The following is a 23163-nucleotide window of genomic DNA, read 5'->3' as shown; positions in this document are numbered from 1 at the left end:
GGTAAGTACCGTCAGGCTAAGCGGACGCGCACAAAATAAATCATTTTATATCATTTCATTATTCGCCTGCTTCCAAAGAAGTTACAGACGTTTTTTGTCAGGCGATATTCTCATTTGAAAAAGGAATACATCGCTTAAATAAAGCGTACGCGTCCTGCCGTTTCTCGTCTGAAGCATGCAGTTTTGTAGTGTTTTTCTTTTCATGTTTCCTCTCAGCGCCCGTTGATATACTCTTTCACGGGACACACTATAGAGTCGTCAGACAAAACGAATATCGCTATTGTTAAGAGTATTCATAAAATAAAAGAACATAATTATTTTAAAAAAGCCAAACACATTCACCGATTATCGACCGATATAAACATTGTCATGTAAACACCGACTGTGATATTTTTAATAAAATTTAGTATAGCTAGAGGGAACGTATTCAAATAAACTGGTTGCATCCCAATAAAAATAACGTAAAAAGCTGGATAGTGGTATTTCGCATGTTTAAGTTAGAGTTGATTCAAGGCGGACAAGACAGCACTCTTTGGTGTTGGTATTTATTCCCGATTTTTTTATATTTGTACAACACAGTTGAACCTTAGCGAAAAGCAAACGCTCTAAATTTTTAATCTAGTGAATTTCAAATGACAACCAAAACGTCACTCCCTAGAAATATTCACAACCAAAAAATATATATATATTTCGCCTTTTTTTCTTTTCTTTTTCTTATTTCGGTAAATAACAATGTGAAGGAATCGCACACTCGCTATTTTATAACTGCACAGCTTTTATGGGATTTATTGATACAGGTACAATGTGACGTTTGTTACAAACCCGTATTTTCAACATAAAAGCAGATATAAAAGACACGCTTTTTAACTGCATATCGTCTCATCGTATGCATAATATTTGGGTTTCTCCACGTTGCAGCCATGCTCATCGACAGGGCCTTGGTAGGCGGTTTCGCACTGTGGCTTTATATCTGTAATATCACGCCTATCAATCATCCACACCATGTACACTGAAACAAAATTGTTATGTGATTAGTGATGGTATCAGTTTGAAAAATAAAATCAAAACAGTAAACTATCTCCTACTGAGTTTTTCAGATGACTCTTCGACCTGTCAGCTAAAGGCTGGCTTACACATTTGCGTTTGAGTCTGACCTAGTGCGCTGCGACCGCTTGTGACCTCTTACGACGAGAGAGTATACTGGCCCACTGGCGCCACCTATCAAGTAGTACCGGAACTGCGTAAAACTAGACTGTATGCGGAATTACACTCCCGCCACCGAAGCCGAAAGTGCGTTAATTAAGTCTCAGGTTGCTCGTAAATTCCAGCGCCGGTAGCGCACCTCCTTAACGTAAAGCCCCCCGTGGCGGCAGCCGTGAGTGTTAAAGCACCACAGCTCTGTAAGCACATCTTGGGAAATTTCGCGCTGCAGGGTTGGAGCTTTCAATCCTTGTCCCGCAAATTCCGATATGGACGGCCTTTGCATCGATGCGTATTTAGGTAATAATCGCTAACGCATGATGCATTCTATGCGATACTGGTAGCACGAATATGACGGCTTCGCATTTCGGCATTTTACGTCATATGGCGGGCGTCAAATTTTACCGCTTAGGTCAGTGCCTTAGACGAGCACTTTGAACCAAACTGGTACGTTGTTATGAAAATCCTTCATATATAAGAGAAAAAAAAAAACTATATCGGAAGTTCGTGCATGTTGACAAAGAGAGCACATAATGTGTCCCGCACAAACCCCAACTTCAATATTTTTTCCCTCTGAACTATCTAAAAATATTATTGTTATTTCTAAATTTTTATTTTTTCCGTTCAGCTTAGCGAGAAAGCATGATTACTTCATTGGTCACGTGACTTCGATTTCCCCAGCTAAATTTAGCGGGGAAACTGGATTAGTGCTTAGGTCCCGTGACGTTCATTTTCCCCAGTAAATATCGCGGGAAAACTGAATTACTTTACTGCTTATTTGACGTCAGGTCACAATTGACGTCAATTTCCCCCGCTAAATTTAGCGGGAAAGCTGTTATTTAGTTTACGTTGACGTCGTCACGACGTCAAAAGTCCCTTGCTAAATTTAGCAGGGAAACTGGATTTTGAAATCCTTCCAGCGCGTCACTCGTTTATGACGATTATCTCATAGAAAACGACCTATTCTGTATAAAAATGGCAATTGCGATTGTTCGCGTTAACAGTGCCGCGTTCTGTACTTTAAAGACCCCAGGTCGAGAATTCTATACTCCACCGTGTCAGCTCTTCCCTCTAGAGTAAATCACAAGTCGCTACATTCAAAGGCAGATTAATTAAGTTCCGTCTTAACACAGACCCAACCGCCTGGAAACTGCCAAAGAAAGCTTTAGTTCGCGTGCGGGGGACACCTGTAAGCAATTAACACAATCATCGGTGAAAAAACAAAAAAAAAAACAACTAATGTCTAGAGGTGTCGACACTACTGACAAGAAAGCATCAGTGTTCTTAGTCTTAATGTGGAGCCACTTTTTTTTATCCGTTGTCGACAGTACGTTATGGAGTTTGCTTTTAAAGAGTCCTGCATATACAGAGGTCCTGGTGCAGTGGCGAAAGCTCGAGGTGCGGTTGGCGTCCGGAAGGGGAATTGCGCTACTTTTCCTTTCTCCTCCGTGACTCATTTGAGTCGCGGAGAGGCAAGGGAGAGGTAACGCAGTTCATCGTCCGCGGATGCCAATCGTACTTTTAGCTTTCTCCGCTTGGTGTTGTTTTCATGTGAAGAAGGTCCGGTAAAGTGTTCTAAAGTGCGATTAAGCGCGACCCACCGTTCATATGTACAGTTTCCTTCACACAAAAAAAAAAAGTGTTTGAATCGTGTCTTTAACGATAATCAGAGAGGAACATGTCAGAGTACTTATTTAAATTGCGGTGCACTTTGACTCCTGTTTTCGTATTAGAAAATCTTCGACAAGGTTGTTAAATCACCAACCTTCAGTCGTCACAGTGACGTAATATCGCCATCGCTGTTTTAACGGAAAATTGTGAGCGCGCGTTCTTCCCCCGAAAGCCATTAGGTAATACAGTGATGGTGCAGGCGAGCTGGTTTATACACGCTTGCGAGCATACGTTTTCAGGGCGCGGCCATAATCCGATTACGGCGTCTAAGCAAAACGCCGTAATCGGATTAAGACGCGCCCAAGCGCATCCCAACGAGCAAGATGGCGGCGTCCTGAGGCCCTACTTGCAAACGTGTATGAGATTACCATTTTTCTCAGAACACCAGAGATCATGGGTGGATATTTGGTACACTGGGTGAAGTGTTTTTAACCAGTTTCAGGGGTCCTAACAAAATACTAGGCATTGCTAGAATGAAGAAAATAATCCCCTTCTCCAGGGAATATTTTCTTCATTTTTTTCCAACTCACTTGCACCTTTGCATTTAATTACATTATAATCATAACCTTAAAATGCAGGCCGTTCACCCTTGTTGGTGTTAGACTGGTGGCAGCTGATAAAACCCGTTTGCTCTACTGACGTCTAACCCCTGGTTAGCTCAGTTGGTAGAGCACTCCACTCAAAATGGAGAGGTCCCGGGTACGATAACCGGACCAGGCAGAGTTTTTCGGTCGCGCACCAGCTGTGTTTGGAGATTTGTGTTTGTCCTTTGTCCCACTTATTCCCCTTCTCCAGGGATTAGTTTCCTCATTCTTGTCCAGCTCGCTTGCACCTTTCCATTTAATGGCTTATGAACATTGCTAGAACAAATAATGGTGCATGCTAAATGAGTGATATTTTGCTGCTGGGTGATTTCAGATAAGATCGACCAAAGGATGGCTAGTCGACATTTTCAAATCAACTGATGTTTTTATATGTTATTGTCTAGTGTCTGGTATGAACGAATCCAAACTTAGTTTTGACTAGAAAAAATACTTGGGGACAGGAAAACTCGTAAGGCATGAGGTGGTGGACAGTTGCATTAACGCGCACTGATGGAGGGGGCCCGTTTGAGAGTGAATAACTAAAGCGATAACATTAGGAGAACTCTAATACGTTTTAGGCGCAAACTATGGGTATAGCGTGCTTGTAATATAAAGTAATCATATTTACTTAAAATTTATTTATTTTTCTAAAACTTGACAAACATGGCTGCTCGAACGACAAATGGCAAACTTTGGAGGTCAGTATCTCATGAAATAATTTAATCATTATGATATAATTTGCAGATATTATTCCACTAATATATAGCTAATATTTAAAAAATAACTAAGGTATCTGTGTGATACAATAGTTAGGATATATTTAGTCAAACATGGAAAAAAATTCAAACAAAGAAAAATTCCGATGCGAATAAAAAAAAACACCACCCTCGATTTTTTTTAAATTTAGGTAACCTGTTATACTCTATTTCGGCATTCATTTCCATTAAAAACATGTTGCATCATTTTATTGAGAAAGAAGATACAACTCCCCAAAGTAGGGTCCTTTTTCAAAGCCCACACTTAGCAGTGTTTTATACAAGAACTGACTCTGAGTTCCAGTTTCATGAAACCAACACACATCTTTTATATATTTTTATTCAGATGAGGCCAATGATAACTAAAGAAATCGTTCACACACTTAAATTAAGGAGAAACTACTGTGTACAAAGGGGTATCATATTACGGACTAGTGATCCGAGAAAAGATCATGCAGCCATCGGCCACTAGGAACTTTGTTTACTTTATTCTCCTGCGACACTATATGCTATTCCCTCTTCCGCTCTACCTTCATCTCTCTCTCTCTCTCTCTCATATATATCCCTGATATATATCCAGAACAAAAACATGTTCAAGCATTCTCTTTCTGCGTGGTAGTGTTCTGTGGCTAGCAAAAATCATTTCCTCGCTAAGCTCACGATTATGGCAAAATAGTTGACGGAAACCGCAGACGACACTCGTCGCTAGTTCTGGCAAAACGGCCGATACAATCTTTTTTTCGCATTTCCCCGCTCGCTGTCAAGGACAAGGGGGTTCGCTTCAACCAACAAAACATGGCCGCCGACGCCTGTTTACTGAGCAGTCATGCCTGTCGCCATCTCACTCGCTGGCGTCACGGGCGATAATATCAGGCACAAAGGGGCACACCAACCGGCAGCATTATCCCCAAATACTCGAGCCTCGCGTAAATACATAGAGTGTAAACGCTGTCGCCATGTTATCGTAGTAAGACCGCCCCCCCCCCCTCCCCCAACGGGGGACTGCAGTACGCGACGGCGTACTAACACAACGGCGACGATATCGACATCGCGGGCTCCGAATCTTCCCATAGTTCTACTCCACGGGCATTTCTCGAAACGCTTGATATTGTGTACGCCCGCCTGGAAGGATTTCAGGCGCGTAGTTAAGATAAGGCGGTTCTCCGCGGCAAAAGAAAGCAATTTCACAATAGCTTAGAAGCGGCGGCGACGCGTGTGCGGTGAACGCTTGTAGTTTTGGTGTAGACAGGGTGTGTGTGTTCTCGTTGTTGACACCAGCCGGCGATAAGGCACTGCAGGCGGTAGCTCAGTACAGCAAGGGCTAATCCGAGTGACCATCAACGTAACCCCACCGCCAACCCCTCGCGAACCGGTCGCCGACATGGCTCAGGCTGTGTCATGAACCACGTGGTAGAAGCTCGGGTGCTTTCATATCAGCGCGTGGAGGGACGACAGTGCGATTCCGGAAAGTCTTTTTCGAAGGCCGCTGACCACAATTTTTTGTCTGGAGACTTTCCCTCTTTCTTCCTTTGACGTGGATCAAGCTTTGCCGACAGCCTCAGTTATGACCTCTCTTTTCAAATGTACGTTTGCAGTGAGTGAGCTCCTCAGCCTCGGACTTGTCACGTGTGCACCCAGTAGTTCTTTCACTTGGCAATTATATGCCATCAGTTGGGGTTTAATTTCTATTATTTATGTATACATTACGAAGACGTCCTGGAGCTCCGAACGAGTGTTTTGTGCAGATTACTTTTGCAAACACAAAAAGACTATACCAAAGCAGCGGAATTTTCGAAGTGTTGGCGAGTTGGACCTAAACTTGTTGAAGCAAATTCTTCCGCCTGATTGTTCCACCAAAGTGAGTGCGACGGACTACCTGTGCTACCATTGCTTCATGCACATCACTAAGGAGATCTCGATGCGAAGCTCAGAGCAGTGCCCTGACATATTTGTGCCAGCTGAAGAAGCAATTGAAGATCTAAATCGCAGCATACTACCTACAGATGTGTCGCCGCTGAGACAACCAAGCGTCGTAAGAAGTCGGGACAGGCCTGCCTATGTCAAGAGAAAGCAGACAGAACTGGAGCAGGTTGCTGTCAAGAATATACGCTCAAGGCTACGTATTGCGTACGACAGGGACGCACCATCGGGGTCGTCCGAACCAACATGCTCCACATGCACTGAGTGGGTGGACAACTTTCGGCAGGCCTTTGAAACCGCCACCTCTCTCCGGGAACGTTGTCAACTGCTTACACTCCTGCCGTCAACACTGACGAAGAATGAGGTTCAAAAGATGATTCCACAGGCCTCAATGTACCTCATCAGTAAATCCCGAAAACTCAAGGAAAAGCATGGCGTGTGGTATGAGCCGGATCCTTACACGAGGTGCAAGGTGAGCCCTGAGAACCTGTCTGCTGCCCTAGAGTACTTCACGAAAGACGAGCTACAATGTTCGCGCCAAAGTCCCAACCAGAAGGACGTCATCTCTGTCATGCTCAACGGAGAGAAAACGTTCGTGCCAAAGCGCTTCATGACACGCTCAATACGAGAGGCCTTCCGTATATACAAAGACAAGCATCCCGATTCCGGCGTTGGGCTAACGAAATTTTATTCGTTGCGCCTTAGATGGGTCCAATGTATTCCACACCAGGAAGTGTGCGTTTGTGTGCGCTGCGCCAATTATTATCTTTGTATTGCCGCTCTAGAGAACGTTACAGGCTCAACATTCAACACTGGTGAAATGAACTCGGCATTTCTGTGCGACCCAGCAATAGAACTGTGCCTTCAAGGAGACTGTGATCACTGCCCAAAAGGCCAGTTTCTTACACTCCAGGAACTTGATATCCCGGAGGATGAAGAGATTGTGCTTGCAACATGGGAGTCCGGCGACCTTGTGAAAAAAACTTTGGAACCTGAGACTTTCCTAAAAGTCATCCAAGTGACGGTTGGAAGTTGGGTACTTCACAACCATATCCGGCAAACGCAAGGTAGAGCGATCTACGATGAAAAACAGTGCATGCAACGCGGGAGCATTGTCTTTCATTTTGACTTTGCTGAAAACTGGACCATCGTGCTTCCTGACGAAGTGCAAGCATATCACTGGAAAAAAAAAAAACAAGTTTCGATATTTACATGTGTAGTGACGACAAGAAAATCTACAAACAGCTTTGCCATCATCAGTGAGGACCTGTGTCACGACGCCGCTCACGCTTGCTTGGCTCTAGAAAAAGTGAAGGAGTGGGTTGAAGACAACGTTGCGGTATACTCGTACGTGACGTACGTAAGTGACGGCGCCGCCAGTCATTTCAAGAATCGCTACCAGCTTCACCAATTTGCAAAGGACGATTGCCCACAAGCCCAGTGGTTATTTTCTGCATCTGGACATGGGAAAAATGCATGTGACGGAGTTGGCGGACTCGTGAAGCACCAGGCCACGCTGAACAACCTGAGAGAACGTTCAGTAAGCGCAATTCAGACGGCCAGGACAATGGTGAGCGTTCTATCAAAGAAACTGAAAGGCGTGCATCTTGTATATCTGGACGAAAATGAGGTTGTTCGGTATCATGAACAAAAAAAAGAAGAGTGGCTGACGGTGCGCGCCTTCCCTGGCATTCAGTCTTGGCACGCGTAACGGCTCAGCAAGTCATCAACAGAAGGGACCTGTGACGTATATGTAGCACGGACAGTCGGATCTGCTTGGAAGCAACTTTATTAAATGGGTACAGCGAGGAAAACCTTAGCGTAAAGTGCCGAATTTGATTTCCCAAGGACTGCTCATTTTGAATGCAGGGACATCTTATTTATCACATTTTTCTTCACGGGGTATTTAACCTACTGTTTTTGTTGGTGGTTACTAATAATTTTTATCTGATCACTATAAAAAAAATCCCAAAATGTTATCCTCGAGTAGGATAAAATATATCGGCTTGCCACGATTCATTCATACACCGAGAGCATCGAAGCTGCTCCAGTTAGGCACTATGGCATCCGTCACCTGAAATTGTTTGTAATCGTAAATACACAGCCAACATAAATATCTTACTATTATATCTTTGTTTGTGTGTATGGAAGTAAAGTTATTTATTTTACTCTAGATGTAAAATATACCGGAAGGTACAACTTCACACTGCATCATCTTTTCTCAAATCATTAGTCTCTAATATGATACCACTTTGTACGCTTATGTAAAATGCTGTATATAGTTTCTCCTCCCTTTTACTGTGTGACCGATCGCTCTTTTTATCAATGACCTCATCTGAATAAATGTATATAAAAGATTTGTGCAAGTTTCATGAAACTGGAACTCAAAGTCACTTCTTGTATAGGACACTGCTAAGTGTAGGCTTTGAAAAAGGACCCTACTTTGGGGAGTTGTTTCTTCTTTCACAGTGCAATGATGTAACATGTTTTTAATAGAAATGAATGCCGAAATAGAGTATAACAGGGTACCCAAATTTTAAAAAAATCGAAGGTGGTGTTTTTTTTTTATTCGCATTGGAATTTTTCTTTGTTTGATTTTTTTCCCATGTTTGCCTAAATATATTGTAACTATTGTGTCACTTAGATACCTTATTTATTTTTTCAATAATAGCCATATATTAGTAAAATAATGTCTGCAAGTTATGTAACAATGATTAAATTATTTCATGACATACAGATTTCCAAAGTTTGCCATTTGTCGTTCGAGCAGGCATGTTTGGCAATTTTTAGAAAACTAAATAAATTTTTAATAAATATTATTACTTTATATTACAAGCAAGTTGTACCCATAGTTTGTTTGTAAAAAGTTTTAAAATTCTCCTAATTTTATTGTTTTAATTATTCACTTTCAAACTTGCCCCCTCCATCAGTGCGCGTTATTTCAACTGTCCACCTCTCCCTGCCTTACGATTTTTCTTGTCTCCAAATTTTTTTTCTGGTCAAAACTAAGTGTGGATTCGTTTATACCAGACACTAGACAATGTCATATAAAAACATCAGTTGATTTAAAAATGTCGACCAGCCACCCTTTGGTCGATCTTATCTGAAATCACCCTGCTGTAATTTTTACAAAAAAGGACTAAAATCACAAGTAATTTCGATATACTTGTGGAAGTCCCATACCTCGCCCGGTTATTCCTTTTTTTTCTACTTAACAGAAAAAAAAAAGCAAGAGCACAGGATTTGCGTTTCTTTTTTGGCGCGGTATGTATACTTGTATTGGTTGTAAAGTACCTGAAGTTTGTTATTACATATTACGCACAGTTTAAATAAACTTACAGCAAAATTAATATTTATAATATACCCTATTAGTTCATCTTTAGTGCATTAATTGTACAGTTTTATTACGGTTTAAGTATGCCCGAGTACATTTACTACCTTCTTATTTACAGAGGTAATTTCGGTACTGCCCACATGTACACTTTTTGTACATTTTCTGTTTACTTAAAGTTAACTTTCAATAAGCTGGCCTATTAAATGTATATTTTTTTGCGTACACAGTATACTTTTAATGTATTGCTTTTTATTAAGGGCGATGGCCAACCGGAGAGCCTAATGGTGAATTCCACTCGTAGATCCGGAGCGCCTTCTAAAATCCACGAGGGAGGCAAAATTCCGCTCCGTGGGACCCGCTCCGAATCGACGAGAGGAAGATAAACTTGCATTTTTGGAGCGACCTCCCCCACACCCCTCCCCACCCCTTCTCCCTCCGCGGTACAAAATCGCCGCTGCTCGAACTTGACCAGTCCACCAACGCTTCAGCCGGCTGATCTTTCCGACGACCAGTGACGACTGTCACTGCTTACCTGCAGGAGCAACGCGCGACACAGGCCGGGCGAAATTCTACGTACCATGGCGCCCATGTCACAACTAACGAAGACGTCCGCGTTCGGCACCGTCACATACCTTTCGGCCACCTCGAAGCGGCGGGGAACGAACAGCGATTGCCAGCGGTGAAGTTCAGATTTGTAGTACGACTTTAATAAACCCGGAGGTAACAAACCATCACTTCCGCGGTCGTTGCCTAACTACTTCTTGCTTTATTTCACGGGAAAACGCCGACGGAATGCAGTGTAAAAAGGAAAACAATCACTGGCTGCAGAATGAATAGGCCTAACCTTGCGTCTGCCTCCGGCTTTTCTGTCGTTCCCCTCTCACGATCACAGATGTCAGCGCTTACGATTTGCCACACTCCATATTCCCGGTTTTTTATCCCTGATCTACGCGAGGTAGAAGCGTTCGAGCCGTCACAATCCAGAGTAAAAAACCGACGCACCCCAACAGAACCAACTCCACGACCCTGTTGTGGCCCGACCGGCCCGCCGATCTCTCCAACCTCGCCACGATTTAGACGGAAATCACGTGGGCCGCTCTGTCAACTTCCGGAGAGATCTGTGAAATCCCGCAGAGCAAGTTCGGCGGAGTTTGGGGCGCTCCGTGGAGCGGGCGCTGCCAGAGATCTACGAGCGGAAGATGACCAACTCAAGCCAGATCTGCGAGCGGAATATGCGCGCTCCAAATGGAGCGCTTTTGGAGCGCTCGAGATCTGCGAGCGGAATTCACCATAAGTTTAAAAGAGGCAGCAACTCAAGCTATGGAGAGTGGTTACAATTTATTCACAGACGCCCCCAGAGCAGGTCAGTCGCATGTGCGCATGCGCGCCTTGTCGCGTCGAGAAATGGACAGCGGGCGAAGAGGCAAATATGCTTGTCGACGAACAGAGCTCTCGTCACCATCTCGCACCTCTTATTGCAAATGCGGCCCATATTTTACAAGATCCCGGTCTAGCAGTTTGAAACACTTTCAAATCTACGCATACCTAGTGGCAGCCAATAAAAGTCGACAATGATGTGGCAATGGAGCCATTATTTCATGTCTGCAGAAGTTTTAGAACTAGGGTATCTTGTCGAATTACGTAACATTCAATCACGCAGTCCAACAACAACTAAAAACAGGGCGTCCACATTCTGATCCAAAAAGGTAAGTCAAGCAGTCCGTTTTAGAGCGCAGCTCTTAGGGGCCCGTTCCCGGCTCGAGCGGCGTCGGCGTAACCAAGGTCACCCCAAGGTCACGCGACCCCCAAGGTCACGTGACCCCTCCCCCAGGGTCATGTGACTTTGGGTGTCACGTGACCTCGGGGGGGGGGGGGGGGTCACCTTGGGGGTCACGTGACCCCCGAGGTCACCCCAAGGTCACGTGACCCGCAAGGGCACGTGACACCCAAAGTCACGTGACCCCAAGGTCATCTCAAGGTCACGTGACCCCTCCCCAGGGTCACGTGACACTCAGTCACGCGACCCTGGGGAGGGGTCACGTGACGTGACCCCCCCCCCCCCCTCCGAGGTCACGTGACATCCCCCCGAGGGCACGTGACCACCCTCCAGGGTCACGTGATCCCCCGCCGAGGTCACGTGACCTCCCCGATGACGTCATCGTCACTGATGACGTCACCGGCATCCGCATCGTCATCATCACTGATGACGTCATCAGTGACGTCACTGATGACGTCACCGGCACCCGCATCGTCATCATCATGAATGACGTCATCAGTGACGTCACTGATGACGTCACCGACATCCGCATCATCATCGTTATCACCGCTGATGACGTCATCGGAGTCCGCATCGTCATCGTCACTTATGATGTCATCAGTGACGTCACTGATGACATCATCGGCATTGTCACGTGACCCCCTCAGGTCACTTCACCCCCCAGTACCCTTCCCTCCTCCTCCTCAAGAGCTGCGCTCTAATTCGGTGTTACAGGGAGTTGTAAACGGCTTTCACTTTTTTTTTGTTTCACGTTCAATTCTACCCATTGCATTTAAAATTTATTCGGCAATTTTCATTCAAGCCAAACAACAGAAAAAAAAAAAAAAAAAACTCGACTAATAATATGTGTGTCTACAATTCAAAATAAAAAATAAAACAATCAACTTATGCAAAAATTAAAAAAAAAGAAAAATATGAAAGGGAAATTCATGCTTACCATCACCACAAGGTTTCCTTATGGTGAAACACGTTTCATAGTCAGTAAAAAGCAGCTCATAATCCGTAGATATATAATCTGAAATAAGTTGTTACAATGAATTAATTTAGAAGAAGGTATTAAGTTAAACAGTATTATGACGAGTTACTGTGTCCTGTCCTAATTACCAACCTATTAAAAAAGTTATATTTTCGCGCATCAAAAAACAAGGGCAGACTTGTCTTCCTTCGGTCGTTACAGCATTTTTATTGCGTAATATCGATTTGATCTATAAAGGTAAATAATTTCCTTTATTTTATTTTTGTCCTTTTCTTTTTAGATAGGTATGATTTTTACCCCTCATACCGAATATACACGTATTTTCACTTCTCTTTCTATCGCCTGTAGTTTCAACCCCGACCAAGAAAATGCTTTTTGTCAGTCCGCAGTACAATGGTTTTACGCAGGGTGTTGAAATTTGTTGAAAAAAAAATGTGTTGATAAAATTCGTGAAAGCTAAACTAATGCGGTTTGTAAAGGTGAGTTATACGGCCAAGGGATCACAGAATATAGGGGGCTGATCGTAACGATAAGTCAAAATTTTACCTAAAATGTGTTGATTGTTTTTTTTGTTTTTTTGTGAGAATAGACATATGGTTCTAATTAGAAACTTGCCGAGCGTCATCGGAAGCCTCTAGATTAATCATTCCTAATCATTTCTAAAAATACTTTGGGCGCGTGGGAAGCGTAGTAGCCAAAGGTACCATTGGTGCAACAGGTACAAGGCTGGGGCTATGATAAGAGACGGAAAACTCGCGCGGGCGCCTTATCGCACCGGTAGCCTTGCTTTTGCTGCACGAGTGGTGCCCTCAGCGCTCTACTGCACTTCTCATGCGCTCAAAGTCTCTCTATAAATTACTGATTTAGTGGTTTTCGACGATGCTCGGCATGTTTCTCATTGAAACCATATGTCTATTTTCACTGATTAAAAAGTTAACTACAACATTTTACGTAACTAGCCGACTGATCGTTACGATTATCCCCCTATGTTAGAGTTTTAGTAGATCGTACGCTGCAGAGAGCGGGCTCAGCGGGTGCGTGCTCAATCCATGCTTCAATGTGACGGCACGAGCTTCCCGCTAGCAAAGCTTAGCTCAGATCGGTCTACTAAACAAACCCGTACAAATCGCATTAGTGTAACTTTTACGGCTTTTTTTTTAACAAATCTGTTAAACTTAAAAAATAACATCTTGTATAACTAGGTAGCGAATAACGAATATTCTTTCATTTTTTACAAGGTAGCTTATAGTTCGTAGCATGTGCTTACCTGTACAAGTCTCTTTTTCGATTGAAAACATGTCATCGTATCTGAGACTTTCGTTAGATTTCTTCGTGGTGATCGTGACATTAAATGCTTCCCTGGAAATATGCAAAGCAAATCTTATATGTGGAACCCTGGTAAAAAATACATAACACACCATTTTCCAAGTCGTGCTGGTATCTACGAAGGCGACGTCATAATAATTCGTGACGTACTTACTGCCGTTCTTGACTGAGCAGACTGCTATTCACCTCGCAGCGCTGACTAAACTCAAAGCAGCGTTTTCTTTCTTCTACTTCATGAGTTTTGTTTTCATCCGTTGCCGAAGGTCGAAAATTGATTAAACAATCATCCTGAGGTAATCTTCAAATAATTTAACGTTTTACAATAGTTCTCCTAGCTGAGCGAATACTCTGGATTTTATATGAACAAATAGTTTCAAACGTTTACAAGTAGCAGACATTGAGCGACACCTTGCCATAAAGCAGGAAAGGGAACCCTAACGGGTTGCCTTTCCTGCTCGACTATTGACTATTGTAAACCTAGCTTTCATTTTAAAGTACTCAATCATTACTTTGACTGGGAGAGTATGAATGAAGTAAATGTCGGATAAAGGTCAATAAGAGCGAGATTTTTTATTACGTTTTATTTCAGTAATGCGAAGGTCACTCTATAAAAAGTTTTGTAAGAACTCGTCAAAAACATTTTCCATAATTTAAGCATTTATTTTTTAAATCTTCATTTATTTATATTTTGCGTCATTATGTAGACCCCAGCAGGAGATTTTAAAACTCATAAGAAAATTAATAAACTTCGATATGGATGGAATGTGAAATCTGTGTACCACAAAACAAAAGCGCTGCCACGTTTTAGTTCATTTCGACCACTACAGATTTGCTCTAAGACCTGATACAAGGAAACGAATACGTACATTTGACCTGTTTGGTTATTTCGGTAACGGAGTATACTCGAGACCTTCAGTTTCTCAACGGATGTGTTATACTGGAACCTCTTCTTCGGTAGCTCAAAGTCAGAGGCTTTCAATTGAACACACTGTGCTTCTCCTCCAAATTCAATATCATTTTTTTCAGAACGATACACGAGATAAACTTTCTGGCGTGTAAGCCACAGCTGCAATCAAACAGTAAGGTTATAGAATCGAACTTCAAGGATGTTCACACTCGAGCGCCGATATTCAAACTCTCAAGGCAGGTTCAGAGATTTAGGTTTAAGAACAGAGCGACGGACCGCGTTACCACTCCTTACGATCCATGCAGCAAGACGCGTTGCGCAGACCTCGCCGTTGCCGTAGCAACCACCTTGTCATGAGCACTCATACGCGGTCGTAACAAAGCCGGTCGTGCTAAAACGCAAATAGCTTAACAAGCTTTCGGTCAGGATGATGAGACCCAGAGTTTCAATGATTCAAATACATTCAACGGCTTATGGACCTAAACCTCAGAACTTTATATTATACTCCGTTCTTTGTCCGACCGCCCGCCGCTGCCTATAAAAACGCGCACGTTGACAGCGTCGCGAACCAATGGCGCACGTCAATGCGCGTTGGAGTTACGGCTTCCACGTCATCACAATTGTACTTATTTATTTATTTATTTATTTATTTACAAATACCCTCAGGGCCCCAAGGAGTATTACAGAGTGGAGTTGTGGTTTAGTGCGAGGCGAAACTTGGTGTTATCTGCGATGGTGACGATGTTATCGGGAAGGCCATTCCAGTCCACAATAGTTTCAGGTAGAAATGAATGCTGGTGGGCTGTAGATTTGGTCTTGGTTCGGGCAATCTTGAATGTGTGGTCCAGTCTTGAAGAAACATAGTTTGGTGGGCTAAGGAGAGACTGATTTAAATAGGGAGAGTAATACACTTTATGCAGGACGGAATGCCTGAAAATTTTGTGGCGCAGAAAAAGGTCAGGGAGGGTTAATTGAGATTTCATTTCAGTGACACTGGAAAAACGGAAGTAATCGGAAACAATGAAACGAGCTGCGCGGTTTTGGACTGCTTCTATTGCAGTGGTGAAAAATGAAAGGCAGGGATGAAAGGTGTATGATAGCACGGAAGAGAACACACGACGCTGTTTTAACCAGGAGCGAAAACCGCCGTTCTATACCTGCAACCCAACGTATACACCTAGGCCATTGACAGAATGAAGAGAGCAGCGCGTCTTTTTCGGATACCCGACCTTCAGCAAGGGCTCGCTGCCTTCCGTCGTGCTTCGGGTGCTCAAGGCTCACGAGACGCCAAAGCATTATTGAAGGTATACGAAAGCCGCATTGAAGGCGGGATGTCGTAAGCGCCGCAAGTGCGCAGATCATTCAAGAGCGGAGGTTCAGAACTAAGATAAAATTTAAGCGCGCGATTCTTTTCGGAAAGACAGAGGCCGTTCATCTCTAATGTCCGCTTAAAAAATAAAAAGGGAGGGGGAAGGAAGGAGAGCTGAAACACACGTAGAAGTATGAAAGTTCATTGAGCATCTGTCCCCTACACTCTTAGAAAAAAAAGGTATGGATAGTCCTCCCTTAGGGGAGGAACGGTCGTGTAACCTATGTTCCTTTAGAAGGGAAGAAACTTTCGTCCCTGAAGCAGGGAAGCAACTAGTTCCTTCGTCGTCTGCATCTCATTATGGCGGCCCTGAATCGAGCAAATCGAGCTCAATAAGGCTTAACGAAGACCACGGTAACGAGGACGCTACGTCTCTTGTACGGGACGAGAGGAGCAGCAAATAAAAGCGTAACACGAGCTTTCCGCGAACTGTGTTCATTTCCGAAGCTAGATTTCCCCCACAGGTACAGAAACTTGCGTTTCGAAAGCAGTTACTCAGTCTTCTCGTCGACAGCACTGCGATGTTAAACGGAGACAACCGATACCCAGTTATTTCGCGCACTTTGCGTTTTACCTTTGGTGTTCCTCGAGTCACAATTCCTTCGTCAACCGCACATCACGGAGAATGGAAAATTCATCCGCGAAACCAAAAGCCGCTCCCGAAAGAACAAACTCGATGCCGCTGTTTATCGCGTAGCGTGAAAGAAGGTTAAATCGCTTGCCACTAGATGGCAGGGTCAAGCAGAGTAATTGCAAGCAGCTAGGCTAGGTGGTAGTGATGCAAAACTATCGATAAATTGACTATCGATACTATCGATAGTGTCTCAGAACTATCGATAGTCGACTATCGATAGTACTATCGATAGTTTTTCGATAATCGACTATTGATAGTGCTATCGATAGTTTTTCGATAGTCGACTATCGATAGTCGACTACCGAGAGTTTTTTTTACTATACTGGTGACTAACGATACTATCGATAGTGCTATCGATAGTTTTGCAGCACTATAGTGCGTTACAACTCAAGAAGGTAGGGCGAGGGTAAGATGGGCCGGGGAGAGAGAAGCAGACGGAACGCTAAAGAGAGAAAGAGGTTTCCCCATCTCATCTCCAGCTTTCTGTCTGCTTCCACCTCCCGGCCCGTCTCACCCTCGCCCCACCGCTCGCCTCCCCTTCTCCTCTTTTCGCCCAAACTCGCATCTTCGTCATCAGTGAAAGCTGAACCAAAGTTGGGATGTTAAGTGCCTGGGCTAGTTGGTGTCCCATTTGAAAAAAAAAAAAAAAAAAAACATTGAGCAATAAGAAGAGAAGAGCGAGCGACGCAAACTACTAGTGTCGCAAAACTATCGATAGTAAACTGTCAACAGTACTATCGATAGGTTGACGATAGTCGACTATCGATAGTTTTCCGATAGTCGATTTACGACAGTTTTCCTATAGTCGACTATCGATAGTTTTTCGATAGTCGATTATCGATAGTACTATCGATAGTTCTTCGATCGTCGACAATATTAATTTTTAATACTGATAATCAGAACTATCGATAGTAAATCGTCGACAGTACCATCGGTAGCTTTACGATAGTCGACTATCGATAGTTTTTCGATAGTTGATTAACGATAGTTTACCGATACTCGACTATCGATAGTTTTTCGATAGTCAACTATCGATAGTACTATCGATAGTTTTGCACCACTACTAGGTGGCGCTAGGTACCGCCCAATTCATGTTCTACAAAAAATAATTTCAATTTCCTCAGGCCACTTGTGCGCTTGGGGATCCTCTACTAAACACACATTATGCACAGTACAACCATCAGGTGAACATACATTGAGCACATACACACACATGCCCCATACAAATCTCAATACAACGGCACACTAACCCGAACACTGTACCCGTGCTCTGCGTTTCCGTCTTTTATACTAGTCGTTTTGAACGTACGGAATTTCTCAGTGACTGAATAAGCAATAAAAATATTCCCAGCATGTTGATTTTTCCCCAGCAATGACATACCTCTGAGAGTATTTTGAATGGCTCAGGGGATGAATCTCTTATTAAAAAGCAAACGCTCAATCATGCCGTAATTATTTGAACGACAATAAATCAAGCCGCTCCAATGCGGTTCGAAGCCATGAGTTTGTTTCCCCGCACGGCACGTCCTAGCCTGTATTTCTATTGTAGTGTTTGTTTTTCTATTTGTGCTGTTCCCGCAAAGCTGGAATTGCCGTCTTGAATTAATCTCTGTAGAGCGGATAGTCACTCAGCTGGAAGTGATGCTTCAAGGGCTGAGAAATCGCTTTTCGTGCAACTTGAATGCAGTCAAAGCCGTGACTTGCAGCAGGTGTTAAGTGTATGGAGCTACGCCGTGGCGAGCTCGAAAACTTCTAGCGCTCATCCCAGCGCGCCACTTGGAGGGCAGTTTCTCCAATAACAGTAGTATATTTAAACAGCAAAATAAGAGGTAGCTTTTTTTTCAATTTTACTTACTATTGTTTTTTAATGCCAAAATTCCACACTGTAAATATACGCACTTTCGTCACGATTTCGTATTGTTGTCCTTGCCCCAGAGCGCAATCGCTCTCGGGGACGAGACAACCGACAGTTCCATTGGCCACATTACGATAGGAACTTACTGTTCAGACCAACGCTCCAACATGACTATCCGCACGTCGATCGATTGCACCTAATTCCTCAAGTGGTAATAAACTTTTTAATGTAAAGCAGAATGTCAACCTGCGACACCATGCCCCCTCCGATCACGGCCCGACCAGCGGCATTAAAGCCCGACAGTTTACGATCTCCTCTTGTTGAACCACGTTGAACGCCGGTTGCACTCGGCATCGGAAAACAGAACCGAACTCAGCACGGAAGACACCCAGGCAGCCGGTAGCAAAACCTGCCTGTCCTGGACGCAGTTCCTGCGATTTCCGTAACGTCGAAAACGTCGACACAGTTCCGCATGGTTTCGCTACTGTAGTGCTGTAGTCAAGGAGGTTAGAAGTACTAGGAGGGGGGCACGTTGTAATATTGGTGAAGCCTAGTCATAAAAAGTTTAAACAATGTTGTGGCCAACGTGACCGTAGATCTCTCTGGCGATGGGTGCGCGTGACATGTCACGTGTGAGATGGATGGTTGATTGTAGAAGGACTCCTTGCAGGCTTGCGCGCGCTCCGTCCGGTGGGTTTTATCAGATCAAACACTAGACTGTGGTGTATTCTAGTACCCCATAGCTAGACGAAGGTTAGCTACGGTCACGTGATATGGTCACGTTGGCCGGGCAAGTGAGGAGGAAAATGAGAAAGAGGCGAGGCGTCAAGGGAGCATGGCTTGTGGAGGCTACGCGGCTGGCGTCATGCCCTCTCCTACCCTTCTATCCTCCTTGGCTGTCATGGAGAATAGAAGGGTAGGAAAGGGCATGACGTCAGCCGTGTAGCCTCCACAAGCCATGCTCCCTTGACGCCTCGCCTCTTCCTCATTTTCCTCCTTACTCTCACCACATCACGTGACCATAGCTAGCCTTCGTCTAGCCTTCGATCTGATAAAACCTACCGGACGAAGCGCGCGCAAGCCTGCAAGAAATCCTCCTACAATCAACCATCCATCTCCCACGTGACATGTCACGCGCAGCAATCGCCATACCACAGTGTTCTAGAGGGGGTTGTAGTGGCAAGAGCGGCGGCCGCTTTGTGAAGATTTTGCGCGTAGACGACACCATGGCGCTGCTGTTCTGTGCCCTAGGAGCGCGTCCCCGTCAGCCCCATCATCAGCGCTGTTCGGCGCTTACTACTGTGGTTTGACTGGAGCTTTTCGCGGTGCGAAACAACTGCAAATGTTGTTCTGTATACTCTGTTTCACCCTATGATGTACCGCAGGAAAGGCTGCAAGCGCGAGCTCCTTGCTCTGGGGCACATCTCGGAGGCACAAGCTCTGGTGAATTAAACGCCATGAGCTCGCGCTTCTAGCCTTCGCTGCGGTACAACATAAGGTGAAACGAAGTATAGTAAATTGTAGTTCTGCCTTTGGACTAATGCCTCTAGAGTGTGTGCTATCCTCTACTTGAAATATTCCCGTGTTTTGAGGGAGATTATTTAATTAATATCGACTCCCCCCCAGTACTGACACATCGTTCAGCAACGCTATCACTTGGGCTGCAGGCTTAATAGCTGCGAAAGAAGTTCTACGGTGCTACATTTCGGAGAAGCGTACCGCGTCACCCTCGTCGTCTTCTTCGTTCATCGCACACGTGCCATTAATTTTCCTAGGGCACTAGGGTGCCTGCATGTCTGTCTGTCTCAGGGTGAAGACATCCATTGTTGCACTGAATGTGCCAGCGCGTGACGCTCTCGCGCACTCGGTGCATGACTTGGGCGGTAAAATGGCGTCTATGCATTAGCCAAAGCTACGCGCTCGAGCTGAGTGACAGCGGATTGCGCGCACTTCAAAAGGCATGAAAAACAATTGAGCGGAAAAATGGCTGAGATGTCACCACTCAAGCAAAAGCGCGTGTGTATGAAGGCACTCTATAGGGCACAGAACTCCAGCGCCACTCGCGGTATCTACATCGACCGTCTTCACGCGCTTCATTGTAAGCGGGCGCCGCTCTTGCCACTACACCCTCTAGAACACTGTACGCCAGACAGATCTGCGGTCACGCTGGGCACTAAATCGTTTAAACTTTTTGTGACTAGGCTTCACCAGTATTGCAACGTGCCCCCTCCTAGTACTTCTAACCTCCTTGTTGGCTGTAGTTCCGTGTCGCGTGAGTCCCGCAATCCGGAGACGGCCCTCTTACCCAGTGTACGTGGCACTGCTGGCACTGCTCCGGAACTTCGCGGTTTCTAGCGGCTTCGTTTACTCGTTTGATAAAATTAGTGATAAAAACGTCAATGCAACCGATATCTTCTGCACGTTTAGACTAGAAGACGGAATTAAAGGCGGCCTTTGCTGCCGCTGAAGCTCAATCAACTCAACAGCTATTTATTAAACAACGTGCGCGACTTGCTCGAAAAACAAAACCGAAAGAAGATGAGTCGAGAGGGCGAAAGCATTCTCCCGTCTGCCTGGAGAAGGAGAAAAACGTTTCGTTGCTCCCTGTTTCTCGTGTCCACTTGCGGGCGCGTCAGTAGAAGGGAGGAAGACGCGCCGTTGCTACTTTTTTCCTCCATTTTTTTTCTTAGAGTGTAGATCTGCGCCATTATTCCACAATTTTCAAAGTGTCGACCGCCGGCGTACGAAGACAGTTTCTTACCGGTAATTTATGTTTAAATATTTTTCTTTGGACAAATAACTACTTCTCACGGTTCGGCAGTGTATTATCTTCGGTCTCATTTTAGAGGGTGTACTCCTTCCTTTCAACTACGCTTTCATCACGCCATATATATTGACGGACTATATAGGTTTCCAGAACTAAATGTTGAACGAGAACATATGAGGCCTTCGCAGAGAGGGAATGGCCGTTCGCATTTGAGCAGCGACCTCTTCAGATTCTACCGGCTGATATATCTACACCATCCGTCGTCTGATTAAAGAAGAATATTGTCATTTAGTGAGGGAGGTTAAGTACACTGCCCAGCATTGATGCTTCCTTCAGTCCGATCAAGCGGTGAAAGGGGCTCCTTGAGACAGACGTTTCGCGCAATTTTTTTTTTTTCCTTGCCGCCCAAGCGCTAGACATATGATCTCAAAAGGTCGACAAAACCTTTCGTTCGTTTACGACAGTCGCAGTCCTCACAGTTAGTTCTGGATATATACGCCAGCGAAGAGCACGAGAGGATGCAGACGTCGTTCTTGTCGACGCCGTCTCCCAAACACCTCCATGAAGGACGTTTTCTGCGGATTGTACTTCCCTGCTCCACGAACGCGTTCACACTTGAGGTTGTACTCGATGGGGCCATCTTACCTGGCTGTATAATGTTAGGACGGGTGAAGCCATATTCCGTTCCAGATCAAGTCCGAGCGCACTCAACGCCACGATTTACGATCTAATATGAAGCCAATGAATCAAACAGCGCAAAAAAGAATCGTCGTGGCGCGATCGTCGTCGTTGTGCGTTTGCTATCACCGCAATTAAGCCAATCACGCGCACAGAAAAAAAAAAAGACAGGATCACGACGCATGTACTGTGCATGATTGGTTTAGCGTTGATAGCAAACGCACAAAAGAGCGTTTTAGGGAAACGTTTTTGCGCATCCGATACGGTACGATTGGTTCTTCGGTACGAAGTGCGCATGCGCGAGTCTTCTGCTGTAGCACATGCGCAGTTCGTACCCGAGGGCCCATCGTATACCGTATCGTATGTGCGGAAACGGTTCCCTACAATTCTCTAAAGGCGATGAGCTCCATGACGACGCAGTTTTGGCACTGCTTGATTGGTTCATTCGTGGCGTTGGAGCTGCGCTGGGGCCTAATGTGAATCGGAGTATAATGGCTGGCCATGCGTAGACTGCACGGCAGGTTTAGTGCTCGGTCGCCGTCATTATAATTGGAATAATGCAATGTAAATAAGGGCATCAATTGTAATAAGAACGACAATTTTGTTATTTTTTCACAATTCTATGCCTGCGCGTGCTTTGTTTTTGCTATTTTGGTTATGTTTCAACCGAATTCTTGGAACTGTATTTAGACTTCTCTTGTGTATAAAGGCTGAATCGCATGTAACCGATTTAGCGAGCGACGAGGCAAGGGACGAGGACAACGACGAGAGTCAGTGACGAGCGATGGAGATTTCTCACTCTTGTTCGTCGCGTCGCTCGGTTTTTAGATTCCTAACAAGCGTCGGTTCTCGCCTTGGTCGCTTGCTCCCGTCGCTTTCATGCGGCTTGCCTTGTCGCGCGACTGACCGAGCGACAGCGAAGCGCGTCGCCGTCGCTTGTCTCGTCGCTCACCAAATCGCATAAACGCTGTTTATACTTCATACTCGAAGACGGGTCCTCGAGGTATATACAAAGATAGAAATAAATATATGAATAAAAATAAACTTATCGAACACATTCCCCGACACCTTGCGTAAACGTTAACCGCTGCCTCGAAGAATCATAGAAAAATTCTTTACATTGGCTACGTTCGCCTATACCTTCTGAGATTGGAACCTATAGATGTTTCCTCGGCATTTATCACGCGTTATCTAATTATACAGACTTTAACAAAACAAAGCACTTACTTTTGCTGAATTGTTATTCGGTTTAGCCATATCAACAGGTCTGTCTTGCCTGGAAAGCAACGAATATGTTTGACTTATAGGTCCTGCTTCGACATGCGAACCGCAACAGGCTAGAGCAGTCGCAACCACACAAACCAACGCGATCATCTTTTCTGCGACGTGTAAGCTCGAACAATGTTGCAG

At 44.7% G+C, this 23163-nt stretch overlaps 1 protein-coding gene and 1 non-coding gene across 2 annotated transcripts; one reads left to right on the top strand and one right to left on the bottom strand.

Annotated features, from left to right (window-relative positions):
- Positions 1 to 863: 863 nt before the first annotated feature.
- Positions 864 to 23127, bottom strand: LOC120840906. The gene is made up of 5 exons (XM_040211680.1): positions 22981 to 23127; positions 14410 to 14609; positions 13485 to 13576; positions 12179 to 12256; positions 864 to 1009 (listed from the first exon to the last, which is right to left on the bottom strand). Exons 1-5 carry the CDS (start codon positions 23125 to 23127, stop codon positions 864 to 866), a joined length of 663 nt encoding a protein of 220 aa, XP_040067614.1.
- Positions 3519 to 3591, top strand: Trnal-caa. The gene has a single exon. It is a non-coding gene; the product is annotated as a tRNA-Leu (tRNA).
- Positions 23128 to 23163: the final 36 nt, after the last annotated feature.

Source organism: Ixodes scapularis, unplaced genomic scaffold (genome assembly GCF_016920785.2).
Source record: "Ixodes scapularis isolate PalLabHiFi unplaced genomic scaffold, ASM1692078v2 PGA_scaffold5__190_contigs__length_132052651, whole genome shotgun sequence".
In the NCBI taxonomy this organism is placed as follows: Eukaryota; Metazoa; Arthropoda; class Arachnida; order Ixodida; family Ixodidae; genus Ixodes; species Ixodes scapularis.
The sequence above is the reverse complement of the archived record's forward strand: the minus strand, read 5'-3'. Positions and strand labels throughout refer to the sequence as shown.